The sequence below is a fragment of the Manis javanica genome, chromosome 1, assembly GCF_040802235.1.
Source record: "Manis javanica isolate MJ-LG chromosome 1, MJ_LKY, whole genome shotgun sequence".
NCBI lineage: Eukaryota > Metazoa > Chordata > Mammalia > Pholidota > Manidae > Manis > Manis javanica.
The window spans coordinates 52,069,867-52,089,004 of NC_133156.1; the positions used below are offsets into that span (position 1 = coordinate 52,069,867).

Here is a 19,138-nt window from a genome sequence, read left to right on the forward strand (position 1 = left end):
AATGTCCATATCAGCATTATTTATAAGAACCAAAAACTGGAAATAGCCCAGCATTCTTCAGTGGGTGAGTGGTTAAACAAACGGGCACATGCGTGCCATGAAACACAACACAGCAACAAAGATGACCAAACACTGATAGATACAACAATCTGGATGGATCTCCAGGGAATGTAAAATACAAAAAAACCCAGTCTCTGAAGGTTACATACAATTTGATTTCATTGATACGATGTTTTTGAAAAGATAAAATTTTAGAAATGGGGAATAAAATTTTAGAAAAATTTTTTTAAATTTTAATGAAAAATCAAAAAATTTTAGATTAGTGGTTGCTAGGAGTTAGGGACAGTCGGGGAAAGAGGAGAGAAGGAGGGTGATGGGCATCAAAGGGCAACACAAAGACCCTCAGGTTGGGGAATTCTTTCATATCTTGACTGTTGTGGTGTATACACAAACCCACACGTGATGGAAATATTTAGCATTAAATACACACAAATGGTTTCAAGTAAAACTGGGGAGAGCTGAATAAGACTGACAGATTGTATCAGTGGTGATATCCTGGTTGTGATATTGTACTACAGGGGATGCAAGATGCCACCTTTGGGGAAACCAGGTGCAGGGGACACTGGATCCCCTATATTATTTCTAACTACTGCTTGTATATCTACAACGATTTCAATAAATATTTCAATTAAAAACAGCTTTTATTGTTTATTTAAAAACTCACTTTTCATATATAATTTAAAAACATAGAAGAAAAAAGATCAGAAAAATCATCATCCTGAAATATAATCATTTGATGCATTTCTTTTTATCCTTTTGTTGTTTGCCTTTATATGGGGGGAAAGAGTGAGGGATGGGGCTAAAACTCAGGGTAGTGACAAGGTGGGGCCTTGCTGTCCCCACCTTCTGTGACATCAGAGCTCAGTGCTTGAGGGATGCCTGGTGACTAGAGGCCAGGAAAAGGGAGGTTGCCCATTGCCTGTCAGGTGAGAGCACCTGGCTTGAGCCATGGTGATCCAACACGTGGGCAGCAAGGGGCGACTGGCAGCAGAGCTGTTTGAAAGGAGAGGTGGTCACTGTGAGGACAAGAAGCAGGTGAAGCCAGATGAGGCGCTCAGCTTTCTTCCTAGCTAGGCACCCTTTACCACACCACACAGACACAAGGCCCTCAATGTCAGGAGCAAGCCTCTAGCCCGATTCTCCCTGGATCTCAGCCTGGAGGAACACAGCACAGGGGCTCATGTGCTTCTTCCCAAAGCCATTACTGACACCTACTTAATTCCCTGCACTGCAGCAGAAGATATGTTCCAGGAGGGCTGGGTTTTGTTTAATTTCCTCATACTCTTTGTATCTTGGATGGTACTTGGTGCATAATAGGTGCAGAATGAATGAGCTAAAATAAATAGGATAATATACCTGAATTGTAGAGCTCCTGAAGCATTTATTCTTAGGCTGAACTTCAAACCTCACACAGGATGTGTCTAAATGGAAAACCTTATCACTCACTGTACACGGCCTGGAGCTTCTACGCCCTCTTTAGTGACTTACCAACATTCCAGAGAGGCAGCTGTTGTCAACCTCATTCACAGATGGGTAAACTAAGTCTCAGAAAAGCAAAACGACCATATAGCTGAATCCTACAGGGATTTGAAACCAGGTCCATCTAGTTCCAGAACTTTTAGCAAAGTCAGCCTGCGCTCCACAGCCTCCTAGAGGGAGAAGTGAGCGAGGAATATAAAGAAGGCTGGAAGGTCAGCTGGACCTTGCATACTGTGGGAAGGGATGGGTTTTATTCTGAGGTTAATAAGAAGCCCTTGAAGGTTTTTAAGCAGAGTAACAGATGACCAGTCTGTATTTCCAGAAGATTTGTTCACTCATTCATTTCACATACATGCTCCCAGGGCCTCCCATCATGCTGCAGCTTTTCCTAAAAACTATTCCTCGAATACCTAACCCCAGGAATGCTGCTTTTAGGAAATCATGAAAAGAGTTCTGTGGCTTGGGAAACGCTGATACCCTCACGCCCTCTTGAGATTGACACTGCTTGTCACACAGGAAGGCTCTAAGTCCTGCAGCAAGGAAATTCACTTAACTTTGTTTACCACCACATTTCCCAAATCAACTGGACTGCAGAGTCCCATCTTTTCTTTTTAAAAGACCTTTCAGAATATTTTAAAATCAATTTTACAGATGAAGAAACTGAAGCTCAGAGAGGAAAAAATGGTTTGGCTCAGGGCCCAAGACGGCACAAGGAGAAGAACTAATGTGTAATCTTGGTACCCGATCCCCTCTCTGCCTCTACAAAATGGAGACCACGCAGCGAATGTACTGGTGAAGATGCCGGCCTGTCAAGCGCATTGACGGGGGACGTTAGAGACAGAAGAGCATTCAGCTCACGGAACACTCATCAGCCCTTAAAACGACACGGTTCTGTTTGTCTTATGTGAAAAGATTCCCAGGCAATATTATTAAGAAAAGGAAAAACACCGTAATCATAAGGTACAGTGCAGGGATTTTTACCCGGAATGAATACATCCGGGCCATCAAGACCCAAATCAAGCTATACAACATTGCCGGTTCCCCAGGAGGCTCCATCAGGCACCTTTACGACTCTCATCCCACCTCGTACCCAAGATTCTGCTATCATCACAGATGAGTTTGGTATGTTCTTGAATTTCATGTGAATGGAATCAGTGTATACCTTTATGTATGGCTTCTTTCAGTCATCAGTGTTTGTAAGGTTCAGCCACATTTTTATCATGTAATTTATTTTCACTTTTAAAGTTAATAATAATAATGTAGTTGCTAATATTTATAAAGAAAACTATCTGGGAGAGAAGCAAGTTATGTAAATCTTTTATCTTCTTTGTTGTGGTAGCAGACCTAAATCTTGTTTCAAACTCGGTACTTAAGAAATGTATTATTTCAAGTCAACTCAAATCTGGCTCAGCCTGTGTCTAGCAAGTTTGGGGAGAATTCAGTGTTAGTCAATACCATGTCCACCTTAATTTTCTGTCCACTTTTGCTTGTTCCTGACACAGTCACTGTCCAAACTCACATTGTTGAAAGCAGACGTCTGAGTTCCCTGTGCTGATGCCCGCCCAGGCACACCACAAAGCCACCAGGAGAGGGTGCCAGGCCCCTCTCAGACTCAGACTCCCTTCTCTTTATTCCCACCTCTCTAGTAGACACCTTTCTCCCCTCCTGATCCTGGCACATTCATCAGACTCACCTAAGTGATCATGGACCATCCTAAGCACCAGGGGGCACTGTTGTCTTCAGGCAGCCCCTCGCTCCATCCTGCATCCAAGCCCCATGAGGTAGACTTCCACTTGCCGCCTGAACACAGTAACTGGGGCAAAACTAACCATCCCATTTTAAGCAATTGTCAAACTAACAACATATGAGAAGCAACTAGTTTCATGTGGGGCAACAGGCCGCACAAGAGAGCAATCCCTGAGAAAAGAAAAACTCATGATAGACTCAGCTCTTTCCTGACAGCTGCTGTATTATGAGCTGCAGTCCAAGCACAGCCCAGCAGTCCTGCTGAGCTGCAGAGGGTTTGGGGCATCTGAAGAAGCCGGACTTTGTAGGGCAAGGTGCTGGAGAGGAAGAAAAGCTGTGCACTGAGGGGACCCTGAAAGCCCATGCAAGGATCCCCAGGACTCCTTGGTGAGGACTGGGATATGCATCCAAAGGGCTAGCTTACCCAAGGCTTACCAGAGAACTGCTGCAATGGGGCTGAGAGCAGAGCAGAGATCCTGTAAGTCCAACAGTGTCAAAGAGTGATAGGATTCTGGTCCAACTAGAGCAGAGAAACTCCTTCAAGCTCAGACATCCATTTGAGAGCACACACATACATAAATGTATGGCTATGTATGTGTATATGTGTGCACACACACATATACATACATATATTTGGAAAAAATAAAACTTTAAAAGCGATGGCCAAAATTTCCACATTAGGAAGGGACTCTAAAGAAGAATTAAGCCAAATGATAAAAAAGAAAGAAACAATTAAGGTAAAATCATAAATTAAGGAAATAGAAAAAAATAATAAAGAAAAGGATAAGCCTTTTCCTCGGAAAGATTAACAAAATGGATAAATTTCTACATAGACTAATTTCCTTTGAAAGAGAAAACACAGGTTATCAATATCAATATAGAGAATGAAAGAAGGACAACAGGACAACTCGTACAGGCATTAAAAGGATATTAAGGTAATATGTGGAATAACTTGATGCCAATACATTTGTTAACCTAGGTGAAATGGACAAATTTCTTGGACAACACAACTTTTAAAATTGACTCAAGAAGAAATAGAAAGTCTGAATAACTGCATGCTCAAAAGTTTTCACTGATAAATTCTACATCATTTGAGAAAGAAATAATGCCAGTCCTACAAAAAAATATTTCATGACATAAAGGAGGACATGCTCCCAACTCATTTTAAGGAGCAGCGTAACCCTGACACCAAAACTTGACAAACTTATTAAAATAACTTTAATCTCTCATGAATGTAGATGAAAAAATAAATCAACAATAGTAGCAAACCAAATCCAGCAAATATAAAAATACGATGCATCATGAAGAAATAGTTTACTGAAGTAACTTGCATTCGGTTCAGTATTCAAAAGTTAACCGATACAATTTACCACATAATCAGAAAAAAGGGGGACACTCTTAAAATCTCTCAGTGGAGGCGGAGCCAGGATGGCGGCGTGAGTAGAGCAGTGGAAATCTCCTCCCAAAAACACATAGAGCTATGAAACTATAACAAAGAAAAATCTTCCTAAAATAGAGACCACAGGACACAGGACAACATCCAGACCACATCCACACCTGCAAGAACCCAGCGCCTTGCGAAGGGGGTAAGATACAAGCCCCGGCCCGGCGGGACCCAAGCGCCCCTCCCCCCGGCTCCCGGCGGGTGGAAAGAAACCGGAGCGGTTTTTTTTTTGGCGAGCGCTTTTTGGAAGCCTTAGAGGGACGGGCCCCCGTTGCTAGGGAGGCAGGGTGGCGGGACCGGTGAGCAGGTGCCTGGGAACAGCGCCGGAGGACAAAGAATATCCCGCGTTTCTCCCTGCGGGACCGGCGGGAAGGTGCCTGAGACCAGTGCCTGAGGACGGAGGAAATCGCGCGTTTTTCCCCCTTTTTTTTTCTTTTTTTCTCTTTTTGGCGAGCGCTTTTTGGAAGCCTTAAAGGGACAGGGACCCCAGTGCTAGGGAGGCAGGGTGGCGGGACTGGTGAGCGGGTGCCTGGGACCGGCGCCTGAGGACAAAGAATATCCCACGTTTTTCCCTGTGGGACCAGTGGGCGGGTGCCTGAGACCGGCACTTGAGGACAGAGGAAATCGCGCGTTTTTCCCCTTTTTTTTTTCTCTTTTCTGCGAGTGCTTTTTGGAAGCCTAAAAGGGACAGGGACCCTGGTGCTAGGGAGGCAGGGCGGCAGGACTGGTGAGCGGGTGCCTGGGACCGGCACCTGAGGACAAAGAATATCGCGCGTTTTTCCCTGTGGGACCGGTGGGTGGGTGCCTGAGACCGGCACCTGAGGACGGAAGAAATCGCGCGTTTTTCCCCTTTTTTTCTCTCTTTTTGGCGAGTGCTTTTTGGAAGCCTTAAAGGGACAGGGACCCCGGTGCTAGGGAGGCAGGGCGGCAGGACTGGTGAGCGGGTGCCTGGGACCAGTGCCTGAGGACAAAGAATATCGAGCATTCCTTCCCTGCGGGACCGGTGGGTGGGTGCTTTTTGGAAGCCTTGAAAGGACAGGGACCCTGGTGCTAGGGAGACAGGGCAGCAGGACCAGTGAGCGGGTGCCTGGGACCGGCACCTGAAGACAAAAAAAAAAAAAAAAAATCGCTTGTTTTTTCCTTTTTTTTTTTTTTTTTTTTTTTTTTTCTTTCTGTTCCCTCTCTCATTGTTGCTGTTGTTGTTTTGGTTTGGAGAGTGCTTTTTGGAAGTCTTAAAGGGGCAGGACAGGTCACTTAGACCAGAGGCAGGGAATCTGGGGATCTCTGGGCACTCTAACCCCCTGGGCAGCAGGGAGCACAGAGGCCCCTTACGGAGATAAATAGCCTCCTGGCCGCTCCCCCTCCAACAGGGCTCCACCATTTTGGAGGAACAGCCCCAGCCAGGCCAAGCCCACAGCAACAGCGGAGATAAACCCCAAAGCAACTAGGCAGGAAGCAGAAGCCCTGTCTGCGCACAGCTGCCCAGCACAAGCAACTGGAGGTTGCTAGTCTCCCAGGAAAAGGCTACAAACCAACAAGAAGGGAAGCTCTTCCAGCGGTCACTTGTACCAGCTCTGCAAACTATCTCTATCACCATGAAAAGACAAAACTACAGGCAGACAAAGATCACAGAGACAACACCTGAGAAGGAGACAGACCTAACTAGTCTTCCTGAAAAAGAATTCAAAATAAAAATCATGAACATGCTGACAGAGATGCAGAGAAAAATGCAAGAGCAATGGGATGAGATGCAGAGAAAAATGCAAGAGCAGTGGGATGAGATGCAGAGAAAAATGCAAGAGCAGTGGGATGAAGTCCGGAAGGAGATCACAGATGTCAGGAAAGAGATCACAGAAGTGAAACAATCCCTGGAAGGATTTATAAGCAGAATGGATAAGATGCAAGAGGCCACTGAAGGAATAGAAGCCAGAGAACAGGAACGTATAGAAGCTGACATAGAGAGAGATAAAAGGATCTCCAGGAATGAAACAACACTAAGAGAAATATGTGACCAATACAAAAGGAATAACATTCGTATTATAGGGATACCAGAAGAGGAAGAAAGAGGAAAAGGGATAGAAAGTGTCTTTGAAGAAATAATTGCTGAAAACTTCCCCAAACTGGGGGAGGAAATAATCGAACAGACCATGGAATTATACAGAACCCCCAACAGAAAGGATCCAAGGAGGACAACACCAAGACACATAGTAATTAAAATGGCAAGGATCAAGGACAAGGAAAGAGTTTTAAAGGCAGCTAGAGAGAAAAAGGTCACCTATAAAGGAAAACCAATCAGGCTAACATCAGACTTCTCAACAGAAACCCTACAGGCCAGAAGAGAATGGCATGATATACTTAATGCAATGAAACAGAAGGGCCTTGAACCAAGGATACTGTATCCAGCACGACTATCATTTAAATATGATGGTGGGATTAAACAATTCCCAGACAAGCAAAAGCTGAGGGAATTTGCTTCCCACAAACCACCTCTACAGGGCATCCTACAGGGACTGCTCTAGATGGGAGCACCCCTAAAAAGAGCACAGAACAAAACACACAACATATGAAGAATGGAGGAGGAGGAATAAGAAGGGAGAGAAGAAAAGAATCTCCAGACAGTGTATATAACAGCTCAATAAGCGAGCTAAGTTAGGCAGTAAGATACTAAAGAGGCTAACCTTGAACCTTTGGTAACCACGAATCTAAAGCCTGAAATGGCAATAAGTACATATCTCTCAATAGTCACCCTAAATGTAAATGGACTTAATGCACCAATCAAAAGACATAGAGTAATAGAATGGATAAAAAAGCAAGACCCATCTATATGCTGCTTACAAGAAACTCACCTTAAACCCAAAGATAAGCATAGACTAAAAGTCAAGGGATGGAAAAACATATTTCAGGCAAACAACAGTGAGAAGAAAGCAGGGGTTGCAGTACTAATATCAGACAAAATAGACTTCAAAACAAAGAAAGTAACAAGAGATAAAGAAGGCCACTACATAATGATAAAGGGCTCAGTCCAACAAGAGGATATAACCATTCTAAATATATATGCACCCAATACAGGAGCACCAGCATATGTGAAGCAAATACTAACAGAACTAAAGAGGGAAATAGACTGCAATGCATTCATTGTAGGAGACTTCAACACACCACTCACCCCAAAGGATAGATCCACCGGGCAGAAAATAAGTAAAGACACACAGGCACTGAACAACACACTAGAACAGATGGACCTAATAGACATCTATAGAACTCTACATCCAAAAGCAACAGGATATACATTCTTCTCAAGTGCACATGGAACATTCTCCAGAATAGACCACATACTAGCTCACAGAAAGAGCCTCAGTAAATTCCAAAATATTGAAATTCTACCAACCAATTTTTCAGACCACAAAGGTATGAAAGTAGAAATAAATTCTACAAAGAAAACAAAAAGGCTCACAAACACATGGAGGCTTAACAACATGCTACTAAATAATCAATGGATCAATGAACAAATCAAAATAGAGATCAAGGAATATATAGAAACAAATGACAACAACAACACTAAGCCCCAACTTCTGTGGGATGCAGCGAAAGCAGTCTTAAGAGGAAAGTATATAGCAATCCAGGCACACTTGAAGAAGGAAGAACAATCCCAAATGAATAGTCTAACATCACAATTATTAAAACTGGAAAAAGAAGAACAAAGGAGGCCTAAAGTCAGCAGAAGGAGGGACATAATAAAGATCAGAGAAGAAATAAACAAAATTGAGAAGAATAAAACAATAGCAAAAATCAACGAAACCAAGAGCTGGTTCTTTGAGAAAATAAACAAAATAGATAAGCCTCTAGCCCAACTTATTAAGAGAAAAAGAGAGTCAACACAAATCAACATAATCAGAAATGAGAATGGAAAAACCACAACAGACTCCACAGAAATACAAAGAATTATTAAAGACTACTATGAAAACCTATATGCCAACAAGCTGGAAAACCTAGAAGAAATGGACAACTTCCTAGAAAAATACAACCTCCCAAGACTGACCAAGGAAGAAACACAAAAGTTAAACAAACCAATTACAAGCAAAGAAATTGAAACAGTAATCAAAAAACTACCCAAGAACAAAACCCCGGGGCCGGACGGATTTACCTCAGAATTTTATCAGACACACAGAGAAGACATAATACCCATTCTCCTTAAAGTGTTCCACAAAATAGAAGAAGAGGGAATACTCCCAAACTCATTCTATGAGGCCAACATCACCCTAATACCAAAACCAGGCAAAGACCCCACCAAAAAAGAAAATTACAGACCAATATCCCTGATGAATGTAGATGCAATACTCAATAAAATATTAGCAAACAGAATTCAACAGTATATCAAAAGGATCATACACCATGACCAAGTGGGGTTCATCCCAGGGATGCAAGGATGGTACAACATTCGAAAATCCATCAACATCATCCACCACATCAACAAAAAGAAAGACAAAAACCACATGATCATCTCCATAGATGCTGAAAAAGCATTTGACAAAATTCAACATCCATTCATGATAAAAACTCTCAGCAAAATGGGAATAGAGGGCAAGTACCTCAACATAATAAAGGCCATATATGATAAACCCACAGCCAGCATTATACTGAACAGCGAGAAGCTGAAAGCATTTCCACTGAGATCGGGAACTAGACAGGGATGCCCACTTTCCCCACTGTTATTTAACATAGTACTGGAGGTCCTAGCCACGGCAATCAGACAAAACAAAGAAATACAAGGAATCCAGATTGGTAAAGAAGAAGTTAAACTGTCACTATTTGCAGATGATATGATACTGTACATAAAAAACCCTAAAGACTCCACTCCAAAACTACTAGAACTGATATCGGAATACAGCAAAGTTGCAGGATACAAAATTAACACACAGAAATCTGTAGCTTTCCTATACACTAACAACGAATCAATAGAAAGAGAAATCAGGAAAACAATTCCATTCACCATTGCATCAAAAAGAATAAAATACCTAGGAATAAACCTAACCAAAGAAGTGAAAGACTTATACTCTGACAACTACAAGTCACTCTTAAGAGAAATTAAAGGGGACACTAATAAATGGAAACTCATCCCATGCTCATGGCTAGGAAGAATTAATATCGTCAAAATGGCCATCCTGCCCAAAGCAATATACAGATTTGATGCAATCCCTCTCAAATTACCAGCAACATTCTTCAATGAATTGGAACAAATAATTCAAAAATTCATATGGAAACACCAAAGACCCCGAATAGCCAAAGCAATCCTGAAAAAGAAGAATAAAGTAGGGGGGATCTCACTCCCCAACTTCAAGCTCTACTACAAAGCCATAGTAATCAAGACAATTTGGTACTGGCACAAGAACAGAGCCACAGACCAGTGGAACAGATTAGAGACCCCAGAAATTAACCCAAACATATATGGTCAATTAATATTTGATAAAGGAGCCATGGACATACAATGGCAAAATGACAGTCTCTTCAACAGATGGTGCTGGCAAAACTGGACAGCTACATGTAGGAGAATGAAACTGGACCATTGTCTAACCCCATATACAAAGGTAAACTTAAAATGGATCAAAGACCTGAATGTAAGGCATGAAACCATTAAACTCTTGGAAAAAAACATAGGCAAAAACCTCTTAGACATAAACATGAGTGATCTCTTCTTGAACATATCTCCCCGGGCAAGGAAAACAACAGCAAAAATGAGCAAGTGGGACTACATTAAGCTGAAAAGCTTCTGTACAGCGAAAGACACCATCAATAGAACAAAAAGGAACCCTACAGTATGGGAGAATATATTTGAAAATGACAGATCCGATAAAGGCTTGACGTCCAGAATATATAAAGAGCTCACACGCCTCAACAAACAAAAAACAAATAACCCAATTAAAAAATGGGCAGAGGAACTGAACAGACAGTTCTCCAAAAAAGAAATACAGATGGCCAAGAGACACATGAAAAGATGCTCCACATCGCTAATTATCAGAGAAATGCAAATTAAAACTACAATGAGGTATCACCTCACACCAGTAAGGATAGCTGCCATCCAAAAGACAAACAACAACAAATGTTGGCGAGGCTGTGGAGAAAGGGGAACCCTCCTACACTGCTGGTGGGAATGTAAATTAGTTCAACCATTGTGGAAAGCAGTATGGAGGTTCATCAAAATGCTCAAAACAGACCTACCATTTGACCCAGGAATTCCACTCCTAGGAATTTACCCTAAGAACGCAGCAATCAAGTTTGAGAAAGACAGATGCACCCCTATGTTGATTGCAGCACTATTTACAATAGCCAAGAATTGGAAGCAACCTAAATGTCCATCGGTAGATGAATGGATAAAGAAGATGTGGTACATATACACAATGGAATACTACTCAGCCATAAGAAGTGGAAAAATCCAACCATTTGCAGCAACATGGATGGAGCTGGAGAGTATTATGCTCAGCGAAATAAGCCAAGCGGAGAAAGAGAAATACCAAATGATTTCACTCATCTGAGGAGTATAGGAACAAAGGAAAAACTGAAGGAACAAAACAGCAGTGGAATTACAGAACCCAAAAATGGACTAACAGGTACCAAAGGGAAAGGAACTGGGGAGGATGGGTGGGCAGGGAGGGATAAGGGGCGGGAAGAAGAAGGGAGGCATTAAGATTAGCATGCATGGGGGGGAGGGAGAAAGGGGAGGGTGGGCTGCACAACACAGAGAGGACAAGTAGTGACTCTACAACATTTTGCTAAGCTGATGGACAGTAACCGTAATGTGGTTGTTAGGGGGGACCTGATATAGGGGAGAGCATAGTAAACATAGTATTCTTCATGTAAGTGTAGATTAAAAATTAAAAAAAAAAAAAAAAAAAAAAGGAAGAAAGAAAGAAAAGGGGGATTACTCCTTAACAGGATAAAACTATTGGTAAATCAAAGATCAACGCATGCTTTAAATATCCTTAATGTTGATCACTTAAAGGGTGTCAGATGATCAGCTATGGAGGTACTCTTTTCTCATAATATGCCTTTCTCTTAATAAAAAAAAAAAAAAGCAGTTACTGTGTGCTGACCTCCAATGAGTTCTGCACAGTGGTATAGAGGGCATGTCAAAGTGTGGGCAAAGGGTCTGTTTGTTTCTACGCAGAAGATCAGGGCCTAGCTTGGATACCCAGAAAATGAACTAAGATACGATATGAGGAGGAGCTTCCGGCATCAGCACTCTCTGGAGGACTCGTGCCGGGGGATGATCATCAAAAAGCCTCCACAGGGATCCGGACGATGCTGCGGTTGTGGCTGCATCCAGCCCACCGTCTCCTGGACTTGCCATAAGAATGAGGAGGGAGATGTCTAGGCGGGCATGTGCATACAGTGAGACAACGAATTTGACCGGATCTGTACTGTTGGAACTCAACCAGGAGTTGGGAGGGGTGCAAGTTGTAGCACTCCAAAATCTCATGACTATAGACTATCTATGGTTAAAAGAACATATGGGATGTGAACAGATCCCAGAAATGGGCTGCTTTAATTTGTCTGATGGTTCAAGTACAGTTGGACAATATCCATCATATCATAGATAAATTTTCACAAATGCCTAGGGTGCCTAAATGGTTTTCTTGTCTTCACTGGAGATGGATGGTAATTATAGATTTGCTTTGTTTATGTCACTGTATTCCTATTATGTTAATATGTGTGTACAAATTAGTTAGTAGTTTAAAACCTATACATACTTAAGGTACTCTACAAGAAGATACGTCAAAGAAATAATCAATCCTCCCATGTTTCCTTCATATGCTACATCTATAGCTTTTCTTCTTCCTTCCTAATTACAACCCTTAAATAGAATTCGTGCCTCATATCGAATTTACCGAGTATCATAATTCCTCCAGGTGGTAAAGATACCTCGAGACAAGTGCTGGGTATAGAAGCCACAGGGCATAAATCTGCAAAGAAGTAAAAAGCTAACCTTTGCAAACAATATGGCTTCTCTCTCACTTACCAACTTTACATTTCCCTGTATGGCCCCGGAAGATGACTGGTTAGCCAGAGACGGGTAAGATTCCTCAAGGGAGGAACAACCTAAGACAGGCACAGTCGCAGGGGGGCCATCAGGTGAGAATTTGGGGATCAACAGAGGTGAGGCTCAGAACCTCACGCCCCCTGCTTTGAGAGAAATCTTCTGCATCCGTGGATGTCTTGCTGCCCTTGTCTAGCCTGGATTAATACTTGGTCCATAGGCACACACCTGATCATCTGATCATCTACATTTGCCTTCTTACAGCACTAAACTATGTTTTCTACCTTTATCTTGCATCTACCTACCACTTCAGCATTTTATTAAAAATAAAAATAATAATAATAAGAGAAATGTGGGATCAACATATAAATCAAGTACAAAAATCAAACGAATATTCATATTTGACCTGATTGTTTATAGGTCATATTGCATGATCAAAACCGAAAGTTTCTGTGATGACTGCCCTTGTACTGTTCACCATGTAAGAATTTATTCACTATGTAAGAATTCGTTCACCATGTAAGAACTTGTTCGTTATGCTTCAGAAGATTGGAGACTGACGAGATTTGGCTTGAGATGGATTAATGATTGTACATTGAGCGTTGACCCCCCTATACTGATTTTTATTGTTGTTAACGACCATTTGATCAATAAATATGAGAGATGCCCTCTCAAAAAAAAAAAAAAAAATCTCTCAGTGGATACAGAGAAACCATTCCATTAATTCAGCACTCATTCATGTTAAAATCCTCAGAAAAGTAAAAATAGAAGGAAACTTCTTCAACCTGATAAAGGGCAACAGTGAAAAACCTATGACTACCACCACTTAATGGTGAAAAAGTACACTCTTTCCGCCAAGAGAGGAAACAAGATGAGGATGTTCACTTTCACCACTGCCATTTGACATTTTACTGGTGATTCAAGTCAATATAAAGACAAGGAATAAAAGCTAAAGACTTTCTTAAAGACAAAGACTTAAAAAGATGCAGTAAAACTTTCTTCACAGACAGCATGGTTTTCTAACTCTACCAGTAAAAAGACTATTAGAATTAAGTTACAAGGTATAAAATAAATTGTATTTCTATAGACCAGCAATAAAATATTAGAAAATGGAAAGTTAAAAATAAGACAATTTATAATAGCATCAACACCCATAAAATACATCAGAAAGATGTGCAAGGCCTCTACACTTACAAAGGCTTGGAGAAATTATTAACAAAGCAAACACCTGATAAAGGACTTTTACCCAAAATATATAAAGAACATCACAACTTAATAAGAAGACAAATAGCCTAATAAAAAATAGAGCAAAAGACTCTTAATAGATATACTACAAAATTAGATACATGATTATGATCAAAAGCATATGAAAATATGTTCAACATCTGTTATGGGATGAATGTTTGGAGTCTTTTAACCTCTGCTTTTGGGGTCCAAAGACCCCAAAATTCATATTTTGAAATTCTACCCCCTAATGTAATAGTACTAGGAGTCAGAGTCTTTGGAAGGCAATTAGGTCATGAGGGTGGGACCCTCATAAATGGGATTAGTGTCCTTACTTTAAAAAGACCCCAGAGAGCCCTCTCTGCCCTCCACCACGAGAACACATAACAAGAAAATGGCTGACTGCAACCCAGAAGAGGCTTTCACCAGACCCTACCATGCTGGCCCCCTGATCTGGGACTTCTAGCCTCTAGAACTTTGATAAATTAATTCCTGTTGCTTATAAGCCACCCAGTGTTTGTTACTTTGTTATAACAGCATGACTGAACTAAGATGACATCATTAATCATTAGGGAAATGCATACCATATATATATTGAGATTATACTATATGACCAATAGCATGACCACAATTAAGACGATTGACAGTATATCTTCAAAGAACTAGAGAAAATAGTTCTAAAATTCATATGGAACCACAAAAGACCCTGAATAGCCAAAGCAATTCAGAGAAGGAAGAATAAAGCTGGGGGGATTATGCTCCCTAACTTCAAGCTCTACTACAAAGCCACAGTAATCACAGTTTGGTACTGGCACAAGAACAGACCCATAGATCAATGGAACAGAATAGAGAGCCCAGATATAAATCCACACATATATGGCCAATTAATATACAAGAAATGATCCATGGATATACAATGGGGAGAAGACAGCTTCTTCAACAAATGCTGTTGGGAAAACTGCACAGCTACATGCAAGAGAATGAAACTGGATTATTGTCTAACTCCATACACAAAAGTAAACTCGAAATGGATCAAAGACCTGAATATAAGTCATGAAACCATAAAACTCTTAGAAGAAAACACAGGCAAAAATCTCTTGAATATAAATATGAGCAACTTTTTCCTGAATGCATCTCCTCAGGCAAGGGAAACAAAAGCAAAAATGAACAAATGGGATTAAGTCAAACTAAAAAGCTTCTGTACAGCAAGGATACCATCAGCAGAACAAAAAGGCATCCTACAGTATGGGAGAATATATTTGTAAATGACATATCTGACAAGGGGTTAACATCCAAAATATATAAAGAACTCACATGCCTCAACACCCAAAAAGCAAATAACCCTATTAAAAAATGCGTGGAGGATATCAACAGACACCTCTCCAAAGAAGAAATTCAGATGGCCAACAGGCACATGAAAAGATGCCCCACATCACTAATTATCAGGGAAATGCAAATAAAAACCACAATGAGATATCACCTCACACCAGTTAGGATGGCCAACATCCAAAAGACAAACAATAACAAATGTTGGCAAGGATGCAGAGAAAGGGGAACCCTCCTACACTGCTGGTGGGAATGCAAGCTAGTTCAACCATTGTGGAAAGCAATTGGAGGTTCCTCAAAAAACTAAAAATACAAATACCATTTGACCCAGGAATTCTACTCCTAGGAATTTACCTAAAGAATACAAGTTCTCAGATTCAAAAAGACATATGCACCCCTATGTTTATTGCAGCACTATTTACAATAGCCAAGATATGGAAGCAACCTAAGTGTTGATCAGTAGATGAATAGATAAAGAAGATGTGGTACATATACAAAATGGAATACTATTCAGCCATGATTTGTTGCATCATTTGCAACAACATGGATGAAGCTGGAGGGTATTATGCTCAGTGAAATAAGCCAGGTGGAGAAAGACAAGTACCAAATGATTTCCCTCATTTGTGGATTATAACAACGAAGCAAAACTGAAGGAACAAAACAGCAGCAGATTCACAGACTCCAAGAAGGGACTAACAGTTACCAAAGGGAAAGAGACTGGGGAGGATGGGTGGGGAGGGAGGGAGAAGAGGATTGAGAGGTATTATGATTTGTACACATGGTGTGGGGGAGTCATGGGGAAGGCAGTGTAATGACTCTGTGGCATCTTACTACACTGATGGACAGTGACTGCAATAGGGGATGAGGGGACTTGATAATATGGGTGAATGTAGGAATTGCAATGTTTTTCATGTGAAACATTCATAAGAGTGTATATCAATGATACCTTAATTGAAAAAAAGAAAATTGACAGTATGCATGGTGGAGCAATCAGAACACTCATGTGTTGCCGTTAAGGATGTAAAATAGGACAAACCCCTTGGAAAACAGACTGGTGGTTTCTTATCCATTTAAACATAAAATTACCTTTTAATCCAACATCTGCATTTCTGGATATTAACCTAAGTGGAATGAGAACATACATCTGCACAAAGTATTGTACCCAAGTGTTCAAAGCAGTTTTATTTGTGAGAGCCAGAAACTAGAAACAACCCAAAAGACCATCATCAGCAGGGGAAGACATTAACTGGGTCATATTCACACAATATACTGTTACTCATCAGTAACATTGAACGTAAAATCATGGAGACATCTCAGAAGCATTATGCTGAGCAAAAGTAGCTGAACACAAAAGAGTATATATTATGAGGTTCCTTTTAGATGAAGTTATAGAACAGGCAAAACTACTCCATAGTGATAGGTTCCCTCTGGCAGGGTTGGGGTAAGAAGGGAACTTTTAGGATGATAGAAATGTTCTGTATCTTGGTTGGGGTGGTAGTCTGCAGATAGACACATTTGTTAAAACTCGTCAAGCTCTGTACATTTAAAGGTATGCATTTTATTGGTTGTGAACTATACCACAATACAGTTGATTCCTTTTAAAGATCATTTAAAACAAAAAAAATGTAACAATGAGGCAAGGAATGAGAGCAGAGGTTAAAAAAAGATGGAAAAAAAACAATGAAATGTCAGTATGGTGCCATGTTATCTACTTCTGCAATGTTTTGTCATAAGCATATGTGACTTAGGTAACTAGAAAAAAGTTAAGCTCTAAAAGCCATCTTATAGCATCTCGGGCCCAGTCCTCTGGAAGGGAAGCAGGGATGTCCATCTGCTCTCTAAGAATTCACCTCCCTTCTTCTCTTCCTGCCACCAGACACTGTTGGCATTGCTGATCCTGGGGCCGTACTTGGGGACAGGGCTGTCAGGTGAGCATTCGGGACTGAGAAAGGGGGAGCCAGGTGCACATGGGTATTCCTTAAATGATTGCGTGCCAAGGGGGGCACCACAGCTTGCCTCCTCCTACCCCCTTCCTTCTCCTGGGGTGACCAACCATGTTTATTTCCACTGTTTATTGTCCTTATTAAGAAGTGCTGTTTGTGCCTGTTTCAGGAGGAAGTTGGGAGGTGTCAGAAAGGGTCAGAGAATGTAACTATCCCCAGAATCCTGTGGCTTCCCAGGTAACATATTCAAAAAGGTACTGAGGGGACATCAAGCTCGGCTGAGGAAATCTGGGAAGGCTTCCCAGAGGTGACATTGGCAAGCTGGGTCCTGAAGGAAAAGTAGGAGCTGGCCAGATGGAGAAGGTAGGGATGGGTACTCCAGGCACAAGGAATAGCATGTGCAAAGTCTCAGGGAACTTTGAAACCAGTGGTAAGCAGGCCCTATGTGAAAAAGCTCAAAATGTAACTTTGGTGTCTGCCTTTCAGGGTTTTGAATACCAGAGCAATGAATTCTCAGCAGAGCCAGTAAAGGTCATCAGGACCTGGATGAAGGAAAACTTGTGCATTTTCTTGGCGAAGCTAGAGCAAGAGGTGCAAGAGCTGGAGCAGCTGGTACGGGATGTGGAGGAGTGGCTGGAAGCCCTTCTGGGAGAGGGCCTCCCGAGGAACCCTGCTCCAACTTCAAAAATCACTTGTGAGGGGCCTGGGCTGGGACCTGGGAGGAGGCCAAGGGGAAGAAGAGGAAAGGATGGTCAGGGGCTCCTCTAATGAGGCTGGGCTGCGACACTGGAAGTTCACGGCAGGCAACAAAATAAAATAGTTGGGCACTAAGAATGCTGTGGTGCCGCTGCCGGTTCATGAATGCCAAAACCAGGTCAGGAGGCCATCAGAGCTCTGCCAACCACGGGGTCAGGACCTTCTCTCCCACTCACCCGACACATAGTACGAATTTCCTTAACCTCTCTGAGACAAAACTGCCTCATTAGTAAAACTCAGGGATGCAAAATTTACCTCCCAGTATTACAGTAAGGATCGAATGTGTGTATATAGAGAGTGTTGGGCATGCACTAGATGCTGATAGACCTTCTCACATTCCTTTTCCTTCTTCCCTGGAACTTAGCAGAAGGATACTGGCTCTGGAGTACAGAGATATTATGAGGCAACTCAACCCTCTGAAACTGCTGGTACAAGCATAATTTGCCAAAACCCCTGTGGAGAGCAATTTGGAGATAACTATCAGATTCACAAATGCATTTACCATGTGACCCAGCAATCTGTTTCAAAGACTGATTGATTGATCTTGTTATATAGTATATGTATACTGTATATACTATATAACAAGATCTATTTGCACATGTGTGAATTACAAACACATAAGTTTTTTCACCCTAACTTTATTTATCATAGCAAAGTAACAGAAACAATTCAAATGATATCAGTAGGGGCCCCAGTTAAATAAGTCACCGTAGATCCAAACAATGAGATATCTGTAGTTATGAAAGAGAATGAAGGGGAAGATTTCCCACTTATATGGAGAAGACTGCAAGAGATGCTGTTAAATTAATCAAGTGTAAGAGGGAGCAGGGAGAAGATTCTGTATTTGATGATGATGGTGATGTTATTCAGTTTGCATAGAAACTCTAAAAGGCTATAAAAAGGGGAGGGGCAGGTGAGGGAGAGTTGAAACTGGGCAAATGTATGACAAGTATGGGAGGGGAACATCTCACTGTATACTTTTCACACTTATTTTCAAACTAATTGAATGTTTTGCCTATGCAAATTTTAAAAAATAAAAGTGCCTACATTTTGCTTGCAAAGACAGGAATATAGTGTATATAAGCAAAAATAATATCACCATGATGAAATTATGAGGAACTTTTAATTTTT

The 19,138-nt window shown here is 41.4% G+C and overlaps 1 protein-coding gene across 1 annotated transcript; it reads left to right on the top strand.

The window, feature by feature from the left end:
- The first annotated feature begins 1,008 nt into the window (after nucleotides 1–1,008).
- SMIM23 (small integral membrane protein 23) lies at nucleotides 1,009–18,019 on the top strand. The gene is made up of 4 exons (XM_017640759.3): nucleotides 1,009–1,095; nucleotides 17,185–17,236; nucleotides 17,421–17,488; nucleotides 17,738–18,019. Exons 1-4 carry the CDS (start codon nucleotides 1,009–1,011, stop codon nucleotides 18,017–18,019), a joined length of 489 nt encoding a protein of 162 aa, XP_017496248.2.
- Nucleotides 18,020–19,138: the final 1,119 nt, after the last annotated feature.

What these genes read in the sequence shown, in the direction of transcription:
- SMIM23 (XM_017640759.3), top strand. Translation starts at nt 1,009, where the DNA reads ATGGTGATCCAACACGTGGGCAGCAAGGGGCGACTGGCAGCAGAGCTG. An exon ending in ACTGTGAGGACAAGAAGCAG is followed by an intron (nt 1,096 to 17,184) that starts GTGAAGCCAGAT and finishes TCCTGCCACCAG; the next exon opens with ACACTGTTGGCATTGCTGAT. An exon ending in AGAATCCTGTGGCTTCCCAG is followed by an intron (nt 17,489 to 17,737) that starts GTAACATATTCA and finishes TCTGCCTTTCAG; the next exon opens with GGTTTTGAATACCAGAGCAA.